General features: G+C 41.9%; 1 protein-coding gene across 7 annotated transcripts in view; it reads left to right on the top strand.

Moving 5' to 3' along the window:
• Positions 1–12,303, top strand: part of GSAP (gamma-secretase activating protein) — a 57,316-nt gene extending 45,013 nt beyond the window's left edge. For 6 of the 7 annotated variants that reach the window (XM_077746998.1, XM_077746997.1, XM_077746994.1 and 3 more), the window contains 7 exons: positions 2,446–2,516; positions 3,448–3,542; positions 8,550–8,669; positions 9,517–9,578; positions 11,387–11,488; positions 11,631–11,730; positions 12,148–12,303. In XM_077746998.1, coding sequence (XP_077603124.1) covers positions 2,446–2,516; positions 3,448–3,542; positions 8,550–8,669; positions 9,517–9,578; positions 11,387–11,488; positions 11,631–11,730; positions 12,148–12,239 — 642 coding nt within the window. In that variant the 3' untranslated portion in view covers positions 12,240–12,303. The remainder of the gene's footprint in view (positions 1–2,445; positions 2,517–3,447; positions 3,543–8,549; positions 8,670–9,516; positions 9,579–11,386; positions 11,489–11,630; positions 11,731–12,147) is intronic. The other variant, XM_077746992.1, reaches the window with a different exon arrangement.
• Positions 12,304–15,225: the final 2,922 nt, after the last annotated feature.

Here is a 15,225-nt window from a genome sequence, read left to right as displayed (position 1 = left end):
CCTGGTATATGGTTCAGTTTTTCAGATGAGGTTTTTGCAGATTTCCTGTCCTCAAACCAGCATATTTTGTGCTAGAGATTGAAGAAAGGGAAAAAAGAATAAAAAAAAAGCAATGTTAGGAAAGTAGTTTATTATAGTCCCTTCAAAGGGTGATTTTTATGTTCATGGAAGCATAGAATGGTAATGAACTTGGCATGGTTGCCAAATGTTCTCATGTCATCTTGGCATCTTCTAGCTCCTTATTAAACCATAGATAATGATTTCTGTACATGGAGGTTTATGAAGACATGAGAGAACTTGAACTTAAATTCTTAATGAGCACCAAACAGCCCAGTTAAGCCAGATTCTAGCTCAGTTGTATAAATACTCCCACATTAGAGTCTACTGGTAGAATTGGGAGCTCATCTACCCAGTAGCCAGTAGTCACTCACTGAGATTGTGTGATCCAAATTAATAACACCAGTCCATGTGTAAATAGAAATTATATGATTAGTTTGAATTTTGAGGCAGTCTTGAGTCTCAGAAAATGTATGGAGTTGAGGCATGACCCTACTAACAACCTAGAGCTAATGTAGTAAACCAGTTTCTTGAAGTACTTAAATTCACATAAAGAGAAAGAACACTTCATTTCTCCAAGTTTGGGTAAGACCAGTATGCAAATAACCAGTGTGTGAACATATATGTTTACATATGTATTAGGTACAGTCCTGATTGAATTTCTTATTTAATTTTAAAGTTTTATGCCTTTATTGTACTCATTAGTGTCTGTTTTTAAATAATATCCTTGAATTTCACAGTTTTTAATACATTAGAAGAGGTTGGTATCCTCATATATTGATACTTACAAGCAGGGCATTGAAACTTTATTCTTTTTTTCCCCCCCAAAGTTTGTTTGTTTATTTTGAAAGAGAGGGAGAGCACAAGCAGGGGAGGAGCAGAGAGGGAGGGAGAGAAAGAGAATCCCAAGCAGGCGCCACACTTTGAATGCAAAGCCCCATGCAGGGCTTGCACTCACAAACCGGGAGATCATGACCTGAGCTGAAATCAAGAGTCAGACACTTAACCAACTGAGCTGCTCTGGTGCCCTGGCATTGAAGCTTTTTTAAACAATAATATTTGTCGTAAAACTATACTAAGAAGCTCAATTTATGAATGTGTTCTTGATCTTCCCATGCTGATACTAACTTGCTTTCTTTGTCCTTTAATAACACAACTATTTAACATATCCGTCTGTCATCTTCTTTCTGTTGACTTTAAGTTTCACCTTCCAAAGTGTTAAAGGCTTTTGTTCCAACATCATGCTTCCTTGCAGTTAATCACATAAACCCTTTTTTTTTTTAATGTTTTATTTATTTCTGAGAGAGGGAGAGAGAGAGACATAGCATGAACAGGGAGGGTCAGAGAGAGAGGGAGACACAGAGTCCGAAACAGGCTCTGGGCTCTGAGCTAGCTGTCAGCACAGAGCCCGACGCGGGGCTCGAACCCACAACTGTGAGATCATGACCTGAGCCGAAGTCGGACGCTTAACCGACTGAGCCACCCAGGCACCCCAATCACATAAACCTTTTAACAGCAGTTTGTGTTAACAACCTCTAGATCCAATAGGACCAGAAGTGGTAGGACTGCAGCCTCAGAAAACTCAGTACCCATGACTTTCTGACTTGGCAGTCAGTGACTGAGGCCAAATCCACCTGCTCCTGCCCAGAAGCAAGCAGCCTTGTCTCCCAGTCCTCTTAGGAGAGTGGCTGACCAGGCTTTCTAAAACAAATGGAGGACATTGCTGTAGAACCAGACTATATTGCTTATGAGTTATCTTACTTGATTTCAGCCAAAGAGAACCTGAGAATCTCTGTCACTGAGAATAAACTATTTTTGCCTGTGTCTGTATGGAGATCCTTTCTGATTTGCCCCCCATCCTTAAGCCTACACTAGCTGTGCATGGATTCGGGGCTGGCCGCAGCCCCATGGAGACTGCTCCGTTGCTGACAAATTGGCCAAATGGATGACCTGGACTTGAAAGCAGTCTTACTCCACGGAGTCAATGTTCAAGACCTCCATTCTCTTCTGCATCTCCTTTCTTTTCACTGTCAGCTGCTGACCTTTGTCATGTAACAGGCCTAGAGCAAATCCACTTGGACTTGACCTTCACTGATGGCAGACGGCCTACGATTGAGGGCCTGTTAACCAGGCTGGGGAAGCTCAGCTGGGCCACTGCCTGCATAGACAGAAGGGTCTCTGTCAGACGCTGGTGCACATTTTCAGTCTTTCCATTTTGGATTCCAGGGCCTCAGAACTGACTGCAGAAAGCCTGGTTCTGTGTCCGGGCACAGGCTACATGCCAGCTGTCCTGAACGTGCCCATCAGGCCTGTGGAGAGCTAGCTGTAGGGACCCCTGAGGGAGGAGAGGGTACGGGCAAAGGCTAAAAGGCTGTCTTTATCCTCCAGCTGGATCTCATCTGCCAAATACTGGAAACCAGTTGGAGGAAACATAATCTTCACCCCTGTGTTCTCCGCTTGTACGCAAGTATTTTTCGCTCTCTTTTATCAAGGTGTACAAAGAGCTAAAACAACCCTCATTGCTGCCTGTTTGGACGAAGCTTTTTTTGGATGTTAACAATTGACAGCAGTTGTCACCAGCCCTGACACTGTCTATCTTAATTCTATACTCAGTATTCAAGGAATGGCCCTGTTACTTCCTCATCCTCATTCCCTGGCATGCGGTTGATGAGGAGGGAGGGACGTGTGAACTCAGGACTGCTAGGAGGGAGAATTTCAATTAATACAATTTGTTATTTATGTGTCTTCTGTCTGGTTAGATTCTAGGCATTAGACAGATGGTCACCATCAGATGTATGAGGCTTTCAGCAGAGCCTAGCCTTTCACGATTAGCATGAATTCCATCTCTATTCGGTATTCAGAGCCACTGCTTAGAAAAACAGGGTTTTTTTGGGGCGCCTGGGTGGCTTAGTCGGTTAAGCGTCCGACTTCCGCTCAGGTCATGATCTCGCGGTTTGTGGGTTCAAGTCCCGCGTCAGGCTCTGTGCTGACTGCCAGCTCAGAGCCTGGAGCCCGTTTCAGTCTGTGACTCCCTCTCTCTCTGACCCTCCCCTGCTCACGCTGTCTCTCTCTCTCTCTCCTAGAAATAAATAAAACATTTAAAAAAAAAAAGAAAGAAAAACAGGGTTTTTCAAAATGTTTATTTTGAGAGAGAGAGAGAGAACATGAGAGGAGAAGGAGCAGAGAGAGAAGGAAGGAGAGAACCCGAAGCAGGCTCCACACTGTCAGCACAGAGCCCAACTTGGGCCTCCATTTCACACTCCATGAGATCATGATCTCCGCTTAAATCAAGAATCAGAGGCTTAACTGACTGAGCCAGCCAGGTGCCCCTACAAATGGGGTTTTAGAGATGAACCCATTGGCTGACCATGGTTCTGTTGTTTTTCCCAGCAGTGGGCGGGCCAGTGCAGCTGAATTTACAGTGTTTTACATCATGACCAGGATTCTGGAAGCTACCAGGAGTTTGTTTTTACCACTGCCTCCTGGTAAGTCTTGGCTCTTTTGTCCTTTGTTGTAAGAATTTTTTTTTTTTTCATCTTCATGTGGTCCCCAGCCTTGGCTCATTATGAATTTAAGGGTGTGATCATCTGTGTCTGAGAAATTGGGTGTCTGGCATCACTGTGAGAGATGGGCCTGACATTGTGGTCTTGTAGACCATATCTCTCCAATAATTAAACTGTGCTGTGGCTTGTCACTAACTTTAGGGAGCCTAGGCTGGTCCTCATGCAGCTTGTTAACATATTTGAACCAGTGACGCTGATTGATAGAAATCTTTCGCTGATGTCTCTAGGCTTAGTTCATCTGATTAAGAAAGTTAACACTCAGAAGGAAGTGGGTCTGGCTGGCTGTCAGAACTTGAGCTGATTCTTATGTGCTTGGAAGCTAAAAATTGCCCTTGGGACTCTGAAACAGGACCAGTCAGGCCTGAAAACAACCTTGGCATGTGTGTATGCAGTCATTCATTTAATTGGTCATTTGTTCATTAAATAAACAATTTGTTGATTTTTTAAAAATTCCATTCCACATACTGTGCTAGAAATTAGAGCAGTTACAAAAATTAACAAAAGTCCAGTTGGGAACATGTGCATATAAATCTGTATCCTTTATAAGAAACAAATAAGCTTCTATCAGCCTTGCATTCATTACATCTAAGTTCTGACTAGTGTTAAGCATTTTGATAACTATCACTACATAATGTTTATCAGCCAGTTTTGTTTATTTATTATATACATCTATCTAATCATCTATCAGTAATTCATTCTTTTACTCATTCCTTTTAAATCAGGATGGGGTGCCTGGGTGGCTCAGTCAGTTAAGTGTCCGACTTCGGCTCAGGTCATGATCTCGCAGTCCGTGGGTTCCAGCCCCACACTCAGCTCTGTGCCAACAGCTCATAGTCTGGAGCCTGCTTCCGATTTTGTGTCTTCCTCTCTGTCTCTGCTCCTCCCCTGCTCACACTCTGTCTCTCTCTCTCTCTCAAAAACAAATTTAAAAAATTAAACCAGTATGAATATGGTGCCCATTTTATGCCAGTTAGTGTTCTAAGTACTTTACATAAATAAGCACATTTAATTTTCATAACAGTCCTAAATGGTAGGCACTTAAATGGAACCACATTAACTTGTCAGTATCCAACCAGTTTTTTGACCAACAAAAATGGCTCTTTCATACGGTTCCACTTAATATTCTTACCCTTTTATTGATGGTGAAATTGAAGCACAGAAACATTAAGTAACTTGCCCAAAAGTCACACAGCTATTAAGCCACAGAGCCAGTATTCAAATCCAGGCAGTCTGGCTCCACAATCTGTGCTTTCAGCTTCTACTCTGTGCCATCTCTTGAATTTTATGTTCCATTTGAATTAGTTGATGTGGAAACATTGACTATTTATGGGCCCAGGAATCCCCACAGCACAGTTTTGACTTGTCAGCGTTTGTGAGATATCTGATTCAGTTTGGAATCCTTCATCCTTTCTCTATCCATACATCTTATCTTATAAGAGCTGATTGTAGTGGAGGTAAAAAAAAGTTTCTTTTGATTTTGTAGGAATCTGAAAGTGACCATTCATCAGGAGAATGATTGGCTTTAAATGATCCCAATGGAATATGAATTGCAAGGTGCCCTCTAGAAAGACTGAAGGGATTTCTTGAAAACTATATATAGCTCTCTGGCTTCAGCTCTTAATTATTTGTCACTAACACAAAAGTCTTGTTAGAGGAATGATTGACAGTTTTAAATTTGTTCACCATGCATGTTCAAGCCCCTTTTGTAAATAAATGAAAGTGACTTATGGGGACATTATTCTTGGGAGACTTTACTTTCTATGGAATATCACATTCCTCCACAGGGATGTGTAAGGGTGGGGAACTTGTTGGAAAAGTGTTACCCATAGTGATCAAGAATTATTAGGAGTAGACTTAATGGTTTGTGTCCATGGGTCAAGTAAGACAATGTCCCTCTCTCCTCTTAAATCTTTCTTTTCCTCATGTGATGTGGAAATAGAGGTGAAGTGAGGCTGAGTCACGTGGGTGTGCACATGTGTGTAAACACTGGGTGTTTTTCCATGTCCTTGTGTTCGTGTGCTTGCTTTCCAAGCCTGCTGGATTAGTGAGATCTGTCGAGTTCCAAGAGTCAGAAACTTGTAACCCATTTGGTTAAAGAAAAAAGGGAACGAGGACCCCCAAAAGGAAGTCATAGTTTAACCAAAGCTGGAGCATTTGCAGTTTGAATGGAGCTGGGGTTCCCCTCGCTGGCTAGGCCAGGAGCGCTGGAGGGTGAGGGCAGGGGAGGGGGGTGGGGGAAGGCTGGCTGGAAAAGCTCTGCCTTGGAGCTGATGCCTGCCTACTTGGAGCCAATTAGCTGTGTTGCTTGGAGCTGACGCAAGGAGGCAGCCAGGCAAGGATTGTTGGATGTGGGATATGCCCTAGGGATAGAGGACGAAGCATCATCAGGGGTTTTCAGGACACGGACACAGGGCTGGAGAAGGAATTTTGAATCCAGGAAATCTATAGGAACCTTATATAAACTTTTCCTCAGAAATAATTTCACATTTTTTAATCTTAGGAAAAACATCCAAATCCGTTTGAAAAATCTCATGTTGTTGATTAGTTAGTAAAATCACTTTTTTTTTTGATTCAGAGAAGCCAGTGGACTCATCCCACTGTAGCCCATTAACATCTGCTTGTGGGCAGAGTCCACACTTTATCTGACCCTTGATGTGGCCAGGACTTTGGACTCAGTCCCTCCCTGCTCATGACTCATATGCTCAGAGACAGAAAACTGCATGACTGCTCTGAATTCAATTCCTGCTCTTTGGGCATCATTTCTTTGTCATGTAAATTCCTAGGGTTAGGCTGTAATCCTTTGTTATTTTCTATCCACACCCCATCAGTTTCCAATTCTGTATCTGTTGCCTTGGGTCTCCCCCAATCCCTTCCTTCCTCTTTCAGGGTCAACGCTCTCATCACCTCTGGTGCAGGGTCAGGCAGTGGCCTCCCCTACGTCTCTACCTCTTGTAGCAAAGTGTTGGTACTCCAATCCATTCTTTGCCTGTTGCCATTTTAATATTCCAAGAGGGACACTGACATCCTTTTCCCATCTTGCTCAGAAACTTTCTGTGTACCTCCCCAAAGTCTCCTAAATAAGACATTCCTTCCTTGCCACCATTCCGCATTCAGTCCCTGCCATGAGTCCTCAGAGCACCCTGCACTTTTCCTTCATGGAACTGGTCACATTTTTTAAAATGTATCTTTTGTGATTATCCGATTGTCTTCCCATCAGACTGGAAGGTGGATGGGAGCAGCAGTGTTGTCTGTTTTGCTCATTATTGTGCACCCAGGTCCTTGCGTGGTATCTGGAAGGGATTTGTTAAATAAACTAACCATTCCAGCATTACCTCCTACCGTTCCTCACGTACACCTGATGGCAACTCAGCTGGGTCATTTAATACTTTCTGAACATGCCTCATACTTTCTCACCTTTGGGCCTTTGTTCATATTGTCCCATTAACCCAGCAGCCAGTTACTAGTCCAGGGTAATGTTATGGGTTAAAATCCCATAGCCTAGCTTCAAATTGAGCTCTGCCACTTACTGTATGATCCTGGGCAACAAGGATCTTACTTCATTCTTAGCTGAATCTTGGTTTCCCCATTTATAAAATGGGAATCAGGTAGTTCCCACCTAATAGTGTTGTATGAGTATCAAGTTGGTCAGTGCCTAGATTGACGGCTTCAGTGTGTACGTGTTACCAGTCACTGTCGTTCTACTGCGTCCCTACTCTTCGTAGACTTTGCTCTCATTCTCAAAGCCACCCAATGGGAAGGGTACTGGTGGCTCCATTTTAGGGATGAAGAAACAAGCTCATAGGGGCTTAATTACCTATGGTTAGTAGGCAACACAGCAGGATTCCAGCGTTGGTCTGCTCGTGACAAACCTGGCTTTTTTTTTTTTTTCTTTTTTTCTTTTTTTTACTGTCTCCACTCTTCTGTATGTTCTCTGGCCTCACTTCTACACAGAGGAATTGCATTTACCCTTCATAGGTCCCCTCCTGTGCTGTCTTTTTCAAGAGGGCTTTTCTGATTATCTGCTGGAGTGATATCTTCTCTCATGGATGTTGTTTTTATTGTTATTATTATTTTCAATAAGTTTATTTATTTATTTTGAGAGAGACAGAGACAGTGTGAATGGGAGAGGGGCAGAGACATAGGGAGAGAGAGGATCTTGAGCAGGCTCAGTGCTGTCAGCGTAGAGCCCGATGCGGGGCTCAAACTCACAAGCCATGAGATCATGACCTGAGCTAAAACCAAGAGTCAGATGCTTCATCGACTGAGCCACCAGGCACTCCTGTTTTTATTGTGTATTATTAACAGTGTACTTAGAACTCTAAGTTTGTGAGTGAAGAATTGAACCTCCCCACAAGACTTAGGCATGAGGGTGGGCCTTCCTGTCTATTAAATTCCTATAGACCTGCTATCTGCTCATATTATTTACTTTTTTCTTTTTCATAATTTACTTCAAGTAGACCCCAAAAGCCTTTCTTTAGGGCATACCCAGAGTTCAGGCTTATAGACTGTCCCCTTCTAGTCCAAAATGTTTCCTCTTCAGCAAAGTGGTCCCCATCGATCAGCCTTTTAGCCTGGCCATATGGGATTTAAAGCTCTTCTGTTAATTGTTCTCTTTTGCCATCTTGCTATAGAATCACCAACCTATTAAACTGTAAAACTAATTTTCATTGGGCAGGACTTGCATTTTGTCTCTTTGTCTAGGAAGGGACGAAAGGCAAAGGAAGTACATTCTTGTTGGGAGCTTACTATGTACCTAGCGCGCTACTTGGTCGTGATAACACAAAGAAGGAAACTTGGACCTTGTCTTCTAGCAGCATTTATTTGACTCTTGGTGCCAAGGCATCGAGCTAAGTGCTTTATCCACATCACCGAATTCCTTCCCTCTGGAAGGCTGGCCAGCCGTGTTTACCCTCCTGATCTCTCTACTAGGTTTTCACACTCTGCACACGATCCTGGGCGTCCACTGTCTCCCTTTGCACAACCTGCTGCATTACATTGACAGCGGAGTGTTGCTTCTCACCGAAACAGCTGTCACAAGGCTCATGAAAGGTATGAGGCTCTGAGTTTGCCAGAGGGCCAGCTCCGGGCCATGCGCCGTCAAGCTGGTTTTACGGGTGTGAGCCTGTGGGGGTCACACGGGCCCCGCTGTGCTCAGGAGGGCCCCGTGCCCTGCTGAATGCTCTGCATTAAGTCTTGAAATTCTTAGTAGCAGAACAAGGGGATCCTCGTTGGCCATTTGCAGTGGATGCCACATAATATGGATTTTGCCCTGTTCATTTCCTGTAGCCAGCCCTTGGGGTAGTTTAAAGTGCCTTTGACCTGCAAGAGGCCCCAAAGGGCTTCCCGATCCACTCACAGCTATTACATTCCTTCTCTGTACACAAGGGCACTTGAGGATAGGAGACTCTGAAGGCTTGTTTCTGGAGAAAATGTCATGAAATGGCTTACTTTCAGCTGATTAACTCTGTCGTCTCAGACTTAGCCTTGAAACGCAAGAAAAGTTGAGAGATGGAGCACTTATGTGAATTGGAACTTGACAGCCTCTGGATGATCACTTGCTGAAATTATTCATTGTGGTATTTTATAGATGAGTTTTGTTAATGTGTGCTAAAGTGTTTGCCATTCCTCAAGGTGCCTTCTGTTTTAGGTTAGTAAAATGGTTTTGTGGCTGGCAGCCTGTTACAAAACCAGGTTTTGTGCCATAGAGAAACAGCGTCAATAAAAACAAAGCCCTTTTATTCAGAGACACAAACTGAAACGTTCAAGGTACTATTAGACACCGTGAGAACACAAGGTTGGGATGTGTGTTGTCAGAATAAACCATTAAACTAGTATTTAGCTTGCTCAGATATTAAAGTGGAGGTTTGTTTTATTTGCCAATCTACCTTTCTTGTAGATCTGGACAATACAGAGAAAAATGAAAGACTAAAATTCAGCATCATTGTGCGGCTTCCCCCGGTAATCCTGAATTATATTTTATTCTCTCCATAAGCCTTGGTATGAATGTCCTTCAGTCTCTTCTTGTAAAAGGAGCATTTACTTGTTTTGGGCTGAAGTCAACTGAATTGTTTCACTTTTCAGTCCTTTCCAAGAAATCCCATCTACCCCCACCCCCGTCAGCCGTTCCCCGCTGCGCCCACAAAGGGCTCGTTCCTCTGGCTTTGTACTGCCTGGCACAGCCTGCCTGAAGCACTGAGCCATTTTTCCCTCTTAGGAAACCACACTAATATTTACATCTGTGAGTCTGAGGGGAGGGACAGGGGAAACATGTGCTTTTGGCATTTAAACTGATAAGAAATTTAAATTCAGGTGAGGTCAGGGGTTCTGGAACTGCATTTCCTCTCACTGTCATTTCCTCTACCACAGGAAAACATTCCCAGGTTGAAGGAAGAACGAGAAACATGAGAGAAAGGGTTTTTCAGACACTCTTTACTTTTATGGGGGATATTAGCTCTCTGAGTCAGAAATACTAAGAAAATATGAAATTCCACAGCAAGGTCTTCAGAGCCCTGGACTCCAGAACCTTCCTGACCACGAGAGCCTTGGCCCGCTCTCCGCTCTGTTTACATACCTTGAACACTCCCATCTCTGGCACGATCCTCCCACAAAGGGATGTCCGTTGCCTTTCTGGACCTAATCATCTTCCTTTGTAATACCCTCTCCTCCTCACATCTTACTGAACCAAAGGCAAGGGTAGAAAACAAAGCATACTTTCCATGGCTAGATCTCTCTGGGGAAAGTCTCTGAACATTTAGTTCGGTCTCTAAATTTGATTTTTTTTTTTTAAATTTTGTCTTAGCTCAAACTCTTAGGGAATTAAATTTTTCTGAGCAAGACATTGGTAGAGAACATGGCTACAAACTTTTATTTCCTATCAAGATATCACTTAGAGTTGCAGATACCCGATTTTGAAGAGTACCAGATGAACTCCATCTCAGAAACAGAATTTGGCAACATCAGTGTAGAAGCTGCTTTCCTGAGGGTTGCATTTAAGGGAGTATTTGTTCAAAATTCAGAAGCACACCTCATAGGAAATGGCCTTTCTTCAAGGGCCATTAATCATAAAGGGCCTCTCTTTTAGACTAGTTACTTTAAATTTTTTTTTTCAAATTTTTAAATGTTTATTTATTTTTGAGAGACAGAGATAGCAGGAGGAGAGGAGGGGAGGAGAGAGAGGGAGACACAGAATCCAAAGCAGACTCCAGGCTCTAAGCTGTCAGCACAGAGCTTGACATGGGACTCAAACCCATGAACTGTGAGATCAGACCTGAGCCGAATTTGGATGCTTAACCGACTAAGCCACCCAGGCTCCCTAGACTAGTTACTTCTGAATAATCCTTTTTAAATTATAAATAGATACAGGGTACATTTACTTAATGCAGTGTAAGCTGTATTCTCTTCTCTGTTTTTTCCATTCCTTTATTGTTATTATTGACTTAATTTTTTTGAGTAGTTTTAGGTCCACAGGAAAAATGAGTGAAAGGTACAGAGATTCCTTGTATGCCTCCTGCTCTTACATGCACATAGCCTCCCTAATTATCAACATCCCCCACCAGAGGGGTCCATTTGTTACACCTGATGATCCTACACTGACACACCACAATCACCCCAAGTCCATAGTTAACATTAGGGTTCACTCTTAGTGTTGTTCACTCTATGAGTTTGGACAAATGTATGATGCCCTGGGTCTATCATTATAGTATCAAACAGAATGTTTTCACTGCCCTATAAATCCCCTTCTACGTATTTTTCAATATGCATAAAAGCTTATTGGTCAGAAGATCTGTCGACTTTGGGATCATCCTATGAGTTCTAACATTATTTCCCGGAACCACGTGAAGAGACTGCTGCAGAACTATAAGAAAAAGGTGAGTCCATGAGAAAGCACAGCCCCACTAACAGCCCACTGCAGCGTATCCATACAGGCAGCAATTGTCGTTCTTCGCCCTTTTTGTGAGTTTGTGCTCTTTGGGGAGATTCAGCTGATACCAGACGTGGTTTCCCTTTTAGCCCCCCAGTTCTATGATTGACAAGTCATCATTCAGTGTGGAATTTCTGCCTCTGAACTACTTCATTGAAATACTGACAGATATAGAATCCTCCAATCAAGGTAATTTCACTCCTCCACTCTCAGTGTTTTCCTGTTTTTCTCTTGACACACACAGTCCCTATTCATTTCTGTGTAACCTTTTCTTTCCAGAATACCCCTTACTTATAAGTAGTCCTTACTGCAGTTGGTCTCAGTTAGTAATGTGTACAATATAGTTCTTAGAGTAAATTTCCAAAGGAATACTCACCTTTGAGGTTTTAAAAGGATTTAGGAGATTCAAAACCCATTTGGTTGCTGCAAATGACCTTTCTTGGGGCTGAGGTTTGATAAATTTTAACCACACATTTTCAGAATAATGTGTTTTACCAAAATATGAAATAATTACAATTCCAATGAGCTGCGGGCACAATGTTATATAACTTCCATGGCTTCGTAGTAACTCTTTTCTCTCTCTTTCTCTTTTTTTTTTTTTTCCAGCTCTGTATGCTTTTGAAGGACATGACAATGTGGATGCAAAATTTGTAGAGGAAGCAGCTCTGAAACACACCATGATGCTTTTAGGCTTATAAAAGAGAAAATGCCTCCAATATTTTAATCCAATATTAAATAAAATACACGCCTCCAATATTTTAATCTTGCTCATTAGCTTGATCTCTGTCAAGAATCCCTTACCAATATTTAAAATCCAACACTTAAAATTGGTAACCAAAATCAGAATACACCATCGAGCCGTCTGACTTTCAGTCTGGAACTTGTTCAGACAGAACCAAACTGCTGTTCCTCATCCCAGGTTTGAACAGCAGACAAGTGGTCACGTGTGGGAGCATGACTGACAGTCCCGGGAGGCACACATTGTCATCGCTGATGCTCTTCCCTACTGGCTTACCTTCCCAGTGGCTTCCTAGACCAAAAGCTAGTTTCTGTCATGCTCTGAAATAAAATATGCTTTAAAAAATGTAGCAAACATTGGGTAGAAAAACATAAACTAGAAGTATCCTTGAAAATAACATAGGAGCAGCGGAAAATTTAAATGTTATATAAGAACTGTATTTGGAAAGAGGATACTTTTTAAATAACTGGATTTGGACCAGGTCAAATCCGCTATTTCGAGAATAGAATAATTTGTAACATAAGGCAGTGTGTACATACAGGATTTAGAGTAGGATTTGTTTTTGTAATGGTTCAGATGGAACTGTATTTAATGTCAAAGTTTTTTGTATTTATAAAAGTTTGATTTAGTAATATCTTGCCATTAAAATAAGAGACACTGAGGGTTTTGGCCTCTCTCATTTTCTGAACATAGCCTTTTTATCCCAGCCAGGAATCATGAGTCCATGAGCATGTTCCCTCAGAGGTCCCCACGACACCTAACTAGTTCTCCTATTTTTCTGATTTTTCCCCTTTTACAGTCATCTGATTTTACAGATGACTGTAAAAGTCATCTTTTACAGTGACTATGTTCTGATCTATAATGATAGTTGCTTGCAGCCTGTGCCCTTTGTTTTTTTCTCTTCACCATGTTTCTTGTGAAATTTTAATGATTATAATTATCACTAGCTGGTGTCATAATTCAACTTCTTTTCTGAAATCATAGTTGTGTTCCAAATACTGTCCTCTGCTACACAATTTCCCTTTTTGGTCAAATATTTAATTATCACAGAGGCTCCAAATCTGGGAGCCCTGTCAGCATGTTAGACGTTTTTTCTCTTGAGAAGGTCATTGGTTTTCACTCCCTACCCTTTTCTTTTTCACACCAGTGTTGTTGTGGTATCTTTCTAAAGTCTGATTCATCTGACTTACATTGAAACTGCTCCTGCTCACCGCCTTTCAATGATTTCCCATTTGTTACAGGATAGGATCCAAACTACTTGTGGCTCTTACACAATTCCCCAACGTGAACATGCTGTTCTAGCCAGGCCAGTTCTCCGAGCCTTGAATACAGCTTTTGTCTTCTTACTTCCAAGCCTTGCTTACGCTATTTCCCCCACCTGGAATTCCCTCCCCACTTACTAAAATTTTATATATGTTGAAGGGCCAGATAAAAAGTTCCATCTGACTGTGACCCCTGGCCATTCCAGCACACGGTGACCCCTTCCCCCCTCTGACCAGTAACACACCTGTGATATTTAAACATCCATCCCTTTGTGTTACCAATTACGTTTCCATTCTCATGTTGTTCTTACATGTATATTTTTTGGATCCCTAATGTGATTACTAATTCCTACAACACAGGAGTTGTGTTTAAGTATATAGTATTTCTTTGTATTAACCACACAGTGTTACTTATCATACACACTTTACTTCTTAATAACTTTACAAAACAATGCAGTTAGATTCAGGACTGACTTGGAGGCTAAGAATGAGATTAAATTTCCTTCAAGTCTGGCAGGATGTGGGTTTGCAAAAGATTTTGTTTGATTTAGCCAAATAAAAAAGAAAGGAAGGAGAGAGGGAGGGAGAGGGAGATAGAGAAGGAAGGAAGGAAAAGAGAAAAGAGAGGAGGAGGGGAGAGGAGAGGAGAGGAAAAGGTGGTATTTCTTACTCCCAGAATTATGACACAAAATCCATACCTGATACCAATATGAAATACAGCTTGAACATATGAATGAAGTAAAATCAGTTTTCAGATTTACTTGTGTATTTTCATACGTGAGAAGGTATATAAACAGAATTAGGAAAATATACATAGGCAAAATACAATAAAATTAGAGTAATGAAATAAGTTGGAGTTTCAACTCTGTCACATGCAAAGCTGTAAGTGTTTTCACTGGAATTTTTAAAAATCTGGAGTTGGAACTTAAAATAATCACAGGTTTATTTGTGTATAACATTGTAAATAAAATCCAGATTTATAGAATAAATTTTTGTAGCAAAAGGATTCTTTACTTGTAAAAAAGAATTCCCGGGGCGCCTGGGTGGCTCAGTCGGTTAAATGTCCGACATCAGCTCACGTCATGATCTCATGATTCCTGGGTTCGAGCCCTGCATCGGTCTCTGTGCTGACAGCTCAGAGCCTGGAGCCTGCTTCAGATTCTGTGTCCCACTCTCTCTCTGACCCTCCCATGCTCACACTGCCTCTATCTCTCTCTCAAAAATAAATAAAACATTTTTTTAAAAACTTTTAAAAAAAGAATTACCATAGTATTACTTTAAAAAGGACAAGCCTCTTTACTGCTTTTTACTTGATTTACATTTACCAACATTAACTTCAAATGCAACTATTTAACAAAGTGAATGATACCCCTGTGTTACTTGGGATATTTTCCTTTTCAAACAATCATTCTGTCTTTCCCTTTCAAGTGAATATATGGAATAGTATTTGTTTTTCTTCTTCTTTAAATTTTCTTAATGTTTATTTTTGAGAGAAAGAGAGAAAGAGAAACAGAGTGCGGGTGGGGGAGGGGTGGAGAGCAAGGGAGACACAGAATCTGAAGCAGGCTCCAGGCTCTGAGCCGTCAGCACAGAGCCCGATGTGGGGCTTGAAGCCATGGACTCTGAGATTGTGACCTGAGCCGAAAGCTGGACACTTTACCGACTGAGGCACCCTGGTATCCC

The sequence above is a fragment of the Crocuta crocuta genome, unplaced genomic scaffold (genome assembly GCF_008692635.1).
Source record: "Crocuta crocuta isolate KB4526 unplaced genomic scaffold, BGI_CrCroc_1.0 scaffold396, whole genome shotgun sequence".
Lineage (NCBI taxonomy): Eukaryota > Metazoa > Chordata > Mammalia > Carnivora > Hyaenidae > Crocuta > Crocuta crocuta.
Note: the sequence above shows the minus strand (reverse complement) of the source record. Positions and strands in the feature narration are given on the sequence as shown.